Genomic DNA, 14,009 nt, shown 5'->3' with positions numbered 1-14,009 from the left:
AGTTATACTTGATCAAGCAGTGTTTCTCAAACTGTCCTGAACTCAGGCTCCTTCTAAGTTTATCTGATGCACCAAGGAAACCAGCCTCTGCTGCTTAGTAGAAAGTGTATCTAGCTCTACCTGCTGTAAGATCCTTTCTAGGGGATATATCAATATATTGTCCAAAACCAGTTTGAAGTTCATATCGTGATACTGGTTTAATAATTTTTGACCTGGCAATATATCACGAATCATGATGTGTGTGTATGCTATGCAACAATGACAACATGAGGAAAACCGTGAAGTCAGCCAAGGCCTCTACATAGCTTCATCCTTATTTCAGACACTGATATATTGGTATATCATGATGTTTAGCTGGCGATACATCACAATGTTGAAAACCAGATACTATGGTACCTTGGGTTACAGACTCTTCAGGTTACAGATGCTTCAGGTTACAGACTCCACTAACCCAGAAATAGTACCTAAGGTTAAGAACTTTGCTTCAGGATGAGAACAGAAATTGTGCGGTGGCAGCAGCAGAAGGCCCCATTAGCTAAAGTGGTACCTCAGGTTAAGAACAGTTTCAGGTTAAGAACGGACCTCCAGAATGAATTAAGTCCTACTGTTTGCCTTTACACTGTTCAATTCTTATTTCAGACATCTTGATATACTGTATCAATATATCACAATGTTTAGCTGGCGATACATCACGATGTTGAAAACCACATATTGCCCAGCCCTAAGATTCCTTCCCCTCTTTAGGACTAGGTGCTTCTCCCGCCAATGTTAGAGTCACTGCTACAATAATACCAAACATACTATGAAAAGGATGTAGAATAACAAAATGGTGCCTTAAATTGTGCAAAATTACTTGCCCCAGGACTCCTTTCAGCCCAAGGGCCCCGTTGTCTCGTGAGAATATATCTGGGGCCACATGCTGGTGGCGGGTGGGACCAGAGGTAAAGTGGGTGGAGCAACAAGTGTGACTCTTTACCTTTGTACCATAGGCTACATTCCAATTGTGCAAAAGTCAGATGATTCTAAACACATAAGTCCTCTGTACCAGGGCAAGCCAAAAGCATTGTCACAGTTCAAGAACACACGCCAATCAAAACCACTCAAGGAAGGCATAGAACAGGCCAGTAAGTGATGCAGCCTGGAGGAAGGGGAAGGTCCAAAGTCCAGACAGATAAGTCTGGAGAGTTGTATTGGACCTGAGGTTCCCCCCCCCCCCAATTTATACTTAAACCCTAACCATGCTCACTCAGAAGTAAGAAATATTGATTACAATGGGAATTACTTCCTGATAAGAATGCTTAGTTAGGGCAGGGATTAGGACAGTTCAGTGTTGTTTTTTCTCCTCCACAAATACATATGCACACACAGAGGAGATATAGAGCAATATAAAGCAGTAATTCTACTCGTGCCTGTGATTCTGCTTGTGCTATCCTATTTCAACATATGCAGTCTCCAATTTAATGGGAGAAAGTATTTATAGTATTCTTAATGTGTCTTAAGTTATCCAGAAGCTATAAGGCAGGTACAACACTTTGAACTTTCTATTTGTATTAATTTAAACATAACTGCAGTAATTGAAAAGTTTGTAAATGGAGATTTTGTTTGAAATCTGTAAACGGTTATATAAGTAAGCACATTTAAGTCCCATTGAATTCAGTGGGAGAGTTAAGCATGTGGACTTAAAAGTGACTGGACTGTATTTTATATTGTTATATCCTATACACACTAAAAGGCATATTTCTAGTATGCCTGTGTATAATAGTAAAAATGCAGCCTATGGTTGTATCCCACTAAATTAGACTGTTAATTTCAATGGGTCTACTCTGAGTATGGCTAACATTGTCTATATACCAATAATTGTTTACTTCTCCAGCCTCAATGTGAAGGTATATTACAGTTAGAGAAAACTGCAATTCTAGTTTACACAAGTTGACTACATTTGTTTCAAAGATATAAACATGTATGCCACTTAGTATCTTTTAAAAGGGCACAGACTGAAGGTTGGGTTTCATAGCAAAATGCAACAATAAATCCTTTTAAATGTAGAAACATATTTCTTCTAAAAATCATTACTAGTAATTCATTACTAAGTTTCACATTTCAGTTACATATAATCGTCTCTGGTTTCAAACTTTTTTCCAAAGTAGAAAACAACTATTCTTTAACTTTTTGCAATTCTTGACAAAAATAATAATTAATTTTGTTATGTATTCCATTCCTACAAAGGGCACTGCTAAGATCCCCAATACAATCAGATTTTGCAGAGTAAGCATGCTTTTCATCACTGGGGTGAACTTTTAAAAACTGACAACTTTATTTTCCTTTGTAAACAACAAAATTACTTTTATCCGATTAGTTCTTGTTTCTGGTTGTGTGTTAGGGGGTGGGGAGCCAAACAGCAAGTAGATTTATGTTGTCTGACTGGTTTCTTCATAACTGCTGTGGAAAGGCGTAAAGGGGCAACGTAGTAAAACTGAAAAGGTTGCCAATGTTAATAATTTTACTTTTTAAAGAATTGCAAAGTATACAAAGGTTTTGAATTACATACAATCAAAAGAGGTTGTTTTATATTTGCAATGGCTGCTTCAGAAACAAAACCAAATGTTTTATTGCAGATGGTTTTAGCCAGCAGATCAAACGGATGTGGTATCGTGTTACATAGTTTTTTCTTATCACTTTTTTTTTTAAAAAGGGGAAAAAACACACCAGAATATTTCATTTGTATGTTCTTGTTCTTTTATTCTGTATGCCAAAAAGGACACTGCAATCTGCAAAGGCTAAAATTAGAAAAACTGGTGATTCTTTTTTTAAACTATATGCACATAGTACTGTACACATATACTTCCACTAGTTTCAAAGCTGTGAGTTTGACCCAGATCCACATAAAAGTCTTAAATTGAGCCAAATCCACATATCAAACAATATAAATAATCTTTTCCCCCCTTTTCTTTTTTTGAGAAGCTGAAATTGAAGGGAGTGGAGAGTTCTTCTTGGGAAAGTTCAGGAAAGTGGGGAGATAGGGAGAGTTAGGGTATGCTACAAGAGTTTGCTTATGTAATTTGTTTTCTAGATGATTCAAAGAACTTTATTTAAAGCTGTTTCAGTTGCTTTAACTTGGGAACAAAATCCGCTCAAATCTCACTCTATCAGCTTAAAAAATTGAACACCAGATTGTGTCTATTATTTGCTGGGAAAAGTCCTTCCATGTTTGCTGCTGCACACATTATAGTGTGCATGCTTTTTAGAAAACATGCTTAACATTGCCACTTTTACTTTGAAGGAAAAGCAGCCCATCAGCAAGTGTTGCTGGCAAGGAGTGAAGATTAAGCAGCAACAGCAACCTGGCCTCCCTCCTCCTGCCCTGCATCAGAAGCTGGAAAGGAGGAAGAGAGATTCCCTGCCGTCAGGAACACCCACTCCTACCCGACAAGGCATCTCCTCCTCTGAAGTCTGCTGGGGAAGCATGCAAGGTAGAGAAACTGGAGGCTGCTCTTACCTCTGCTCTCTTTGGAGAACCTGTCAGCACAAACTTGGCCCATGGTGCTGCCTAGAGAGAAAATGTAAGCAGCCACCTCTGCCAGTTCACACACCCTCTCCAAATCCTCCTCTGGGCAGCACAGTGGTGGAGAGTGAACCTTATCTTTCCTTCTGTGCTTCAGTGAGACAGGAGGCCGTGGCTATTTCTGGCAGAAGCAGCTCCTGTCTCCACAACTGCTCATTTTCTGTTTCTCAGTAGCAAGGGTTGGACAAATGCTGGCTGCTGCTACCGGTGATAATTCAGCTGCCCTCTTGCTCTGAAGCTGCCCATTCACCCTTGCAAGTTTGGACTGGCTGCTGCTACAGCAGCAGCAGGAAGGATTGGGACCAGAAGAGCCACTCAGAGAGGAACAAGGGAGCACAAGGGCACGTGGCTGTTCACTGGAGGACCAGCCACCATCTCTGCCTGGTCTCTCAACTTTTGTGTGTCCATTAAGGCCATGCAGAGGGAGGCAGCCAAGAAAATAAGATGGCCCTTTATAGGAGTAGCCCATTCATCCTCCCATTCGCAGGGAAGGTTGGGCCTTTTGGCCCAACCACTGCACCACCAAGAGTGCAGGTGAGCGAGCCAGAGGTTCAGATGGCTGCTCTTTCCACGCCCAACCCTTCCTGGGGCACCTCCTAGAGGGGACGGGAACGGGGCTGGCAGAGGTGACTGGTTGCATTTTGTTTCTAGGCAGCCCCGTGGGCCGAGTTGTCCCTGCCACAGTGTCCAGAGGGGATGAGGAAGAACGAGGAGCTCGGGATGGACACCAGCCAAAGCGGCGGAGTTCAGAAGAGGAGGCGCTCCGCTTTCTGCCTGGTCTCCTTTCCAACTCTGCTGCAAGCGCAAAGCAATGGGAAGGGGAGATGGGGAGGCTGCTCCTTGCAGTTTGATCTCCTCCCTTGTAACAGCTGCTCATCAGCCGCTATTCCTTTTTTTAAAAAAAGTGCCAGCGCCAGCCTCGCACTTTTAAAGCCCGCTTAACTTAAATGTGCAGCTTGACCCTCAGACAGACCCACGCCCGCCTCCCGCCAGCGAGCGCTAAGAATACGAGCACCAGAAGGGGAATCCGGGACTAGCTGCAACCTGACACCTTCCGCCGCTGACTGGCTGAGACGCCTCGCTCCGCCTCCGCCGTCCGAGCGACTCATTGCCCAGCCGTGCCTCCAGAACCCGGAATCCGGCTTTCTCGTAGGCTGGGCTCTCCTGCCAGTCATTCTGAAGGACGGGCTCTTCTCCCCGGCTTTGGCCCGGCCCCCTTTCCTCATCCTCCTCCTCCTCCCACCCCCCCCCCCCGCGCCTATTGATATTATTGGAGTGTGGTGCGAGCGGCCGGTCTGCAGTCGGAGACTTGCAGGCAGCAAATACGGAGAGGAAAAGCGAGTAGGGCAAGGGGAAGAAGGCAGCCGGGGAGAGAGAGCGAGCTCTGGGCAAGAGCGCTGCGAAATAAAACACGTTACAGAACAAGCTCTTTAATCCCCACCGAGTGGCAGCAGCAGGAGCAACAGCAACCAGCGCACAGTCTCTCTCTCTCGAATATATATGTAATTAGATATATTTTAAACACCTCATGCACCATGGTTTTTCAAAGTAGGCTCCCTTCATGGATTATTTTGTGTTGCGTCTGGCTGCTTCGCTTTGCACACACGGGGGAGGCACAGGCTGCGAAAGAAGGTAAGGCGATGCCGAAAGCAAAAGTTTATCTCGTTGCAAGGGCTTCCTGGAGTGTTTATTCTTGCTCCCCGAGATTGCAACTGCATGCAGCCCCTTCTCCCCTCTCCCTCTCGAGCCCAGCAGAGATGAAAGGGGCAGCGCTGGGCACCCGCAGCCCCGTGCCGAGTCCTAGGCAAGGGAGCGAGCGCCTCATTCATAGATGATAATGGATCCCCATTGCACCCCGATTGTGTCTGCGTTGTCTGTAAAGAACGGCGCGTTTCCTATCAGGATTTAGGTCTGTAAGGTGTGCACGTGATGCAAAGCCCTGGGATGGTTTCAGGTCTGTGCAGGGCTGGCGAGGGGGTGGGGGCGCATATCGGTAGGACCGCTGGGGAGTTTCTTCTATCGCGATTAGGTGGCAACTTAAAACGTGGCGTAAGCAGTGCAATTCTACCCCGCTTCGATGCCCCACCACCGACATAATAAAATATGAAAAGATTCCGCCCACCCCCACCTCCCCGCCGGAGTTTGTGGAGGAATGAAGCTACTCCATGACTGCAGGGGAGTTTGGGGACGGAGGATGCGATCCCTTGGGGTGGGGAGCGAGGGCGCTTCTTTGGAGTCGCCCGTGTCACCTAGAGCAGCTCATCCGAAAGTCTGACTTGCCCGCTTCGTATTGATAGCGGGATCTGCAGCTCTCGGAGCGGCGGCGTTCAGTCCGAGAGGAAGGAGAGGGAGCAGGCGGAGCAGCAGCAGCCTCATGTAGAACTATTTGCAGCACATATGCAGTCTCCGTGCGTGTGTGCATTAGCTGTATGCACATTTTCACGAGATGTGCTTTGCCTCCCCCCCCCCACCCGCGCCCTCTGTTGTGCATAATCCATAGGCTGCTTCTGTGTATGGCAGGGAGCTCATCTATTTCCTCGGCGTCTTCCCTCTTGAATGGCAACCGGGGGCTTCGAAAACCTCCTCCGTCGTTTACAAAACGTAGTTTCGCAGACCTGCGAAAGGAAACGGTTCCCCACGAGATGTAAAATACACCTCTTGCCTTGAGGGAAATGTGAGGTGCTGTGAACATATATGTTCGAGGGGATATAATGTCTTTGTGGGGCGGGGGAGATGACCCCCCCACACTCCATACATTCTCGCTTTTTGAGTTTATAGGCATGGGGTAAAATGCATGGCTTAGCCTATAGTCGGAGCTAGGAAGGACGGGTCCTCCTCTCCTCGGTGGAAACGTGCCCTGGACCTAGGCAGGCGGAGAGAGGGCGAAATCAGGCGCTCTCGCTCGGCAGGCTGTGGAAAGTTTATCCGGAAGGCGGAAAACGCCGAGGGAAACCTGGCGAAAGGATGAGGAGGGGAGGGGAGGCGCAGTGGCGTAGCGTGGGTTGTCAGCACCCGGGGCAAGGCAAGTAATTTGCGCCCCCCTAACCCTAACCCCTAGATGTTGCGCCCGGTGCGGCTGGCCCCCCCTGCACCCCCCACGCTACGCCACTGGGGAGGCGGCAGGCAGCGGTGCCCCGGCTCCCGGGAGGGCGGCATCTGGGCTGGGAAAGAAGCCCGCATCTCCTCACGCGGTGCCCTATTGGAGGGGCGGAGGGCGGGACACCGGACAGACCCAAGCCGGTGTCACTTCAGCCACCCCGTTGTGTCTATGATTTGTGAATTGACTGGAGGGGGGCAGAGGGGGAGGAGAAAAAACCCAGCTCGTGTGTGTGTGTGGTGTGATCTCTGGAGTTCACCTAGGGCAGCCTCGCAAAACTCCTCTCCAACTTTGGAGACCCTGCTCAGTCCCCCTTCTGGTCCGGAGAGACGGGGGGGGTGGGAATCGCCGGCCACTAAAAAAAAAAAAAAAAGATTCCATCGCTCACGGTGGTGTGTATGAAGGCCACCTTTAAAAGAAAGGGGTCCTCGTGGGGTTTGGGGGGGGCAGGAGGAAAACAAGCCTGTGGGGAAGAGGTGAAAGGCACCCAGCCCCACGACTTCCTGACGTTCGTTTGCAAGGGGGACTCGGGTTCGGTGGCTATTGAGATTAGGGAGGGAGAGCCAGGGTCGCAAGTCTCCATCTCGGCCAGCGGACGGGGATTTCTTCTCCGCTCCCCGGAAACAAATCCCGCCGGCTCAGCTCGGGTGCCGGTCGGGGAACTCCGCGTCAAAGGCTAAAGGGGGCGCTTGCGGAGGCGCTTGCTGAGGAGGAGGAGAAGCGCGGGAACGGGCTGCCTCCGCCGCGTCACTTCATTAGCTGAACGGGGACGGCTGCGCGAGGCGCGAAGGCGCCAGTCTTGCTCGCCTCCTGAGCCCGGGAAGGGAGGGAGGGAGGCGACATTCTCCTGGGTGCTCGGAGCAGAGCTGCCGCCTCTATTTCAGTCGCCTGAGGGAAGGCTGGAGCCCCGAGGAGATGCTCCGCTTCCCTTTTCCTTCCTCCGGGCCAGACGAGTTCCCCGGACTAAGTTCCAAAACAGAACTCGCTTGTGCTCGGGGCTTGTTTTGCTCTGAGGCTTCGGCTGCGCTTGTTACTCGAGGCTAAGCCGCACTGAACTAGATGGGGCTTACTTCTGAGTAAAGGCTTCTGCTGCTTTCCAGGCCTGGTGCGGGAAAAGTAGTAATCAAGTGCCTCTGGGCATGTGCAAAGTGAGGCACATTCCCCGCTGGCAATGCCAAAGGGGCTCTTGGTTAGATTGTTAAAGGAGATTGCAGAAAGGAGTCTTCTGGCACATTCAGGGTTAGGGTAGGATGCACTGGTCACTGGTGAGAACAAAAAAGTATTGGGACACCTTAAAAATGTTTAATAGATATGCACTATTGAAGGTGTCCCAAGACTTCTTTCCTTCCCCCCCCCCCACATACCTGATCACAGTGATCCCCCTGATCACAGTGTGTGACATCCATAGGGCCAAGGATCGATCCAAACCAGTCAGGCTTGTGTCCTAAACTGAACAGCAGTGGGGGGGGGGGGAGATATATTTTTATTTTGTTTTGTAAGCTGGGGGGATGAGTTGATCAACCATTCAGAGAATAGCTATCAGGTGCGAAAATGTGTTGAGTAATTTCTTTGGCACTCACGTCAGTGTACTGTATCTGGCTGCCAGAGAGGGGAGAAGAACTTCAGAAAATGGCATAATAAAATAACATGCAAAAACTATATGCCTTTATGGCAGAGCTTTCCATGCTGTGTGTTGCGACATATAATTGTGTTGGGTGCAGTGTGTCGGTGTGTCATGCAAACACTCCCCATGCTCTTATGAGGGGTTTGTTTAACCTCCGGTTTGCTAATAAAACTGAATTACTGTGTCACAAAATGCTGCATGTCTAAAAAGTGTGTCACCAACACAAAAAGTTTGGAAAGCTCTGCTTTATGGGTACCAAAGGTTACAATTGACCCCCCCCCCCAAAAAGTGGCTCCATAAGGTACAGCTAGTTTTATGTAGTAGCACCACTGTTCGTGAAATAGTTTTCTATCTGGCAAGTTACACTGGCTGTCCTTTATTTTTGAGCTGTTGATCAGTGGGGGATCTGACTACTGCCGCAAAGCTGGAATTGGCCGATGTGTGGGCTACAGATTTCATTAGAGGCCTTTCTCTAACAGCATCTAAAATGTATTTCATTTTCTGTTGTTATTGACCTGGTTTGAGTTGGTTGGTTTGTTGGAGGGACTTGTTTCTTTGGAAAAGAAAAACCTCTGTTTTGAGCACTTGGCAAAACTTAAGGGAAGTTTGCTTGTGAAACTTGAATAAAGGGTCCCTCAGCACCTGTGAAAGTATTTTTTTCTCTCCCCCAAAAGTTGTTGTTTCTTTAAAAGTCAGTATCATAAAATAGGATTATTCTCATAACTTTGAAAAATCAAGTTAACGCACACTAAGCACTTTAAAACTTGTATTCTGTGTACTCAAGACACAGAAGAGAGATACCCCTTTCACTATAATTTTGTGTACAATACATGTTTAGGTTGTTTGAGTACCACTGGGAATGTTTAGTGCAATTAAAGAATTACAACCTGTTTTCAATAAATGTACTGATGGAGACATGGAGGGTTAAACCTGCACTATGACTTTTTTTAGCTAAGCTTATCAGCATGGTCTTTAATTAGCAACAGCAATACACAGAACTCTATTAACTCCTAGTTAGAGACCATTAATAGCTGAAGTCCCTTAGATACCTGGCTTAATTAAATAAATAATTAAATGAAAAGTGAAGCTATTTAAAGTTTGAGTAGGGCCTGAACTTCATTGAGAAGGCACGATGTAAGGATACAAAAAGATTCCATAAAACAATATGCTTTCCACAATATACTTAAGTGTAGGGCTGCAACCCTTGGTGCATATTTATTTGAGAGTAAGCACCTAAGTGGGACTCTCACATTTGTGAGCATAGATGATCAGGTTGGAAGGCTGCATTCCTCTTTGGTTGGAAGTAATTTGAATTAAAATCAATAGTGATTACTCCCATTACACATGGTTAACACTGGATTACAAAATCAGACAATGCCTGAATATATTCCACAAAGTTCTATTTTTAATTATGGGAAGTATATTTTTGCTTATTTCTCAAAATATGTCAACGTGCATGGATAGATTTCAAAAGGTACTCATGGCAAGAAGTACTTTTAAATCTAAGACTGCAGCCAGCCACACACTTGGGCAGGGATTTCAATATAATTTACTGCTAATTAACTGTGTAGAGAACTGCAGGCTGTATATTGATTTATATTAATTGGTTATTTTAAACTGAAAGGTGCTTTTGTTAACAGTCGATTAGTAAAATGTACTCTTGACTAAAACATGTCAATGTAAAAAAGAAAAAAAGAAACACCAAGTTTGTATCTGCAGTTAGCAGAATGATGCTATTTGAAATAATATTTCATTATTTGCAGTTTAAATACTGACCAACAGTTTTAAGAGGTGGTGTGGAACTAAATGCACTAATGTGTCAGTAAAGCTTTATGATAATACTCAATAGTACTCATACTCAGTAAATTATAAATAAATTTATGTCACTACCCATGTATAAGCCCTTTTCTATTTTTATTTTGTTTATTGGACTGAGTCAGAAACTACTGTAAAATAACAGTACTTCTAAGTAGCAGCTAAGTTTACAGTACTTGTAATTTATAACAAATTTTATAGGTAAAAAACAGAAGTGTAGTTTCTGTTTTGCTGAAGTGGTAAACCCCCCCACTCCAATTGCATTCAACATCTGTCAGTTTCATCTTCGTCTTTTTAAAATATATTTCCTGGATCTCAATATGCATATGCGCATTTTAATAATTTATTGTATAATGAAGAATTGTAAAGCTGAGATATATGTATATTTTTGATGATGAAAAGTTCCAAATTAACTGGCTTTATTATTTTTGACATCCCGGTATAATATATTGTTTTATATACACACATAAACATTATTGTCACTCACATTCTCTAATACATCTTTGACTAGTACAGATCACAATAGGTTATTACATAGTTAAAAAATTAAAAAGTAACTTAATGTTAATGTATATAAATGCATGTTGCATAAGAAATGTACTTTAATGAAAATTAAAATATATTTTTTTTGTATTTTCTGTCATTTCCCAATAGAATTTTGTTTTATATTATCTAATAAATTATACCTGAAAAATTAGTCATCTGCATTTGAGGAAGTTCATCCAACTGCTCTGTGTTAATACTTTTTGAATTGATTTTTTAGGGAAAGATAATTTAATAAATGAAACTTGATTCTTAAAATAATTTTAACACAATTTTTTTTTCTCTTTCAGTAATATTGTTGGATTCTAAAGCACAACAGACAGAGTTGGAATGGATTTCTTCTCCTCCTAATGGGGTAAGTATACCACAAGAACAAGAGAAAATAAATTGCACCAAAAAAATCGCACACACACAGTTTAAATTAAACATTTTCCCAAAATGTTTGTCAGTGTAACATTTTTCCTGGGAAAGGAGGTATAGTTGAAACCTGTGTTCTATAATTTAATAATACGAGTGTTTTCAAAACATGAGAAACATTTCAAGCATTTAAATTTTTTTTATAGAACTTAAAGATCAAGATACAAAAATTGCTGCCATTAAAGCAGAAATTTTATGTACTTATTTTCAGAACTTTACTTAACAAACATATCCTGATGTAGTTTGACATTACTTATATAATTAATTCATTCATATTTAGAATGACTTTCTTTCGTTCATTTGATCATATGAGAAACGCCCATCTCAGATCTGTTTAGAAACAATATGATGGAATGAAGGAATCTAGATTCTTCTAAAAATGAAACACCCTAGAAACTATATCATATGGGCAGTTTAAATAAGTAAGCGTCCGTAATAATTTTCCTCTGATGAAATTTCGATTTAATTAAAAGGGATTCTGCTGCCTCAGCACTTTGAGGATTGGGTTGCCCACCATTTAGAGTAGTTCTTAAATCACACAGTCTCTTTGAGTGCCTGTGAATAAAGGTTTGCGCAATCAATCCTTTAATCCAAAGCTTATAAAGAAATGTGGAACTGAAAGAGCATGAACTGTGAGTGGGGATACAAAAGTGTAACAAATCCTGTATATAAGAAGAATGAAAACCTGTAAGTGTCTTAGTTGAAAAGCAAGATCGTAAACTCAATCCAACATAGGGTGAAGGTAAGTTTGAAGGCTTTCGAAATGTAATGTGAGCTGAAAGTTTAAGACGAATAATAACTTCATATGCGTGTTGAAAAGAACAATTTTAGGTAGACCGCAGTAGTCCAACCTTCAGATAATAAAGGCATGGTCACATGTTTGGGGGCTGGGGATATAAAATGTTGATGAAAGGTGATGGGAATACACTTCAGTGGTAGTCCATGCTGTAAGTGTCATATTTAAGATACTGATTAAAAGAAAAGCATTGTACCCCGACAAAGAAAAAAATACTGGTGTCATCTAGCAAATAAAAAGGCACAATGTCTGCTTTTATTATGCTTATTTGCTGTATGCACTAGAGTCCAAGCATTGTCAAGTGAACTTAACACGTTTTCAAGGAGAGGTTGACGGCTCTTGAGGAAAAAATAGTTTCAGTGTTCTTAGTGCATGTTCTGAAACCAAAGAAAATCAAACCAAAGTCTTCATTATTAATGGCAAAAAAGGCAATAATGTGTTTTCTTATATGTAATTCTAGAAAGTACCAGTAGCATACTTCTGATAATCAGCACATTTCTGCAATTGCTTATATACACATTAAAGCTGGGAGATTAATATAATATATTGAAACATTTTATTTCAAGGTGATTGTCTCTTATGTCCCTACTTTAAGCTAAATACAGACATCAGTTCTGGCTTAGATTGATTTTTCAAATTAAGAAAAGGTAATTGCAGTTACCTACTGGTACTCAAACCAACGAAAGAAAGTAAATATGTACACTTAACTTTCAATATACATAATTTGTTTGAATTTTCAGTATGAAAATGTCTTCAGATGGTTTCCTTTCTCACAGTTATGACAGATAACATATTTCCATCATAATACCAAACCTGGTGTTATGTACTGTTCTAAGCAGTGAAATGAGAAGAGACCATTGCTCAGTATACAAAGCATGTGCTGTACCACTGAAGATTGAAGACTTCATCCCCATTGAAAAAGAACTTTGGTTATAAGGGCGGGACAGTCATTTGCCTGCCAGTCAGTTGGCAATACTGTGCTACGTAGACCATTGGTCTGACTTAATATAATGTAGCTTCACATGATTCCTTTCTTAAAGGGAATATTAAGTTTCAGTGGGCAATTAGTTCAGCTCACTAAAGCAACAGTGTGCATTTCATTAAGCTAACATGTTGTATCATGCGTATTGTAACATAAATACTGCAGTGCTTTGAAAATACAGTTTTATATTTACAACTTCTGTGCGTTTCAACATTTACAACCATAATATATTTTGCGGTAATAAGTTCCAGCATCAGTTCATCAATGTCTGCTTTTCTTAGAGCAGTGGACTAACACTAAAATGATCTCATTTGCTGTCAAATAGGCTTGTGAACTATTGTGTGATCCATGGCTTTGAGCATGGTAGGCCAGTCTTCCTTAGTGCTTGCCTTCCATGAGTCATTAATAGTGATGACTGGGGTAGATATAATGCTGAGCAGCCCCTTAACCATGGTTAAAATGGCAGGGGTTTCACTTTTCTCTCAGGGGGAGATTGCAAGATCCCCCACTCAGCCCCTTCTGTCACCTGGTACAAATTCCACCTGTTCGTTACCTATTGGCATTAACAACAATTAAGCACCCCGTGAGCACAAAACAAAAGGAGTGGCTGACGCTGACCAGGGTTTGAAAGCGGTTAGCAAAACCTGAATAAGAGTTACTGTTAACTTCAGTTAATGTGAATACTGATCTAGCACTTAACTGCAAATAATAAGAGAAAGGAGAAAAACAGTTTCTTTTTAGGAGGGCGCATGCGTATGAGCTGTTCTTAATCATTAAGTGCTACAGATAACTGGTCCTGAGTAATGAATTGTTCCCACAAGAAGACGAGTGATTGTGACCCAACCTGATTCACACTCCAAGGCCTGTTCAATGTTAAGGAAATAATACTGCCCCCAAAATAATAAAAGTCATTGGGTTGAATCCAGACCTGCTTTTCCATTTTTGAAAACGCTCTTTCTGTTCTTAGAATAAAAATGCATCTGACAGGGGTTACTGCTCCACAAACGTGATGTTTTCTTGGGTGGAAGTGAGGAGACGACTCTCACTTGTTCTTCCTCTCACCTGCAGCCCACAATGCCATCTCCCACACGCTGCTGAAGGGTCTCCCAAACTTCTTGAGTAGATTTGTAGAGGCACGGGGACTACAGGGGGTGGGGGTGGGAGGGATATGCA

General features: G+C 43.2%; 1 protein-coding gene across 2 annotated transcripts in view; it reads left to right on the top strand.

The window, feature by feature from the left end:
- Positions 1 to 4,830: 4,830 nt before the first annotated feature.
- EPHA7 (EPH receptor A7) overlaps positions 4,831 to 14,009 on the top strand; it is a 163,374-nt gene continuing 154,195 nt past the window's right edge. The window contains exons 1-2 of one of the 2 annotated variants that reach the window (XM_083608273.1): positions 4,831 to 5,194; positions 10,932 to 10,996. In XM_083608273.1, coding sequence (XP_083464399.1) covers positions 5,098 to 5,194; positions 10,932 to 10,996 — 162 coding nt within the window. In that variant the 5' untranslated portion in view covers positions 4,831 to 5,097. The remainder of the gene's footprint in view (positions 5,195 to 10,931; positions 10,997 to 14,009) is intronic. The other variant, XM_083608274.1, reaches the window with a different exon arrangement.

Source organism: Podarcis filfolensis (genome assembly GCF_964270895.1).
Source record: "Podarcis filfolensis genome assembly, chromosome: 3".
Taxonomy (NCBI): Eukaryota; Metazoa; Chordata; class Lepidosauria; order Squamata; family Lacertidae; genus Podarcis; species Podarcis filfolensis.
Note: the sequence above shows the minus strand (reverse complement) of the source record. Positions and strands in the feature narration are given on the sequence as shown.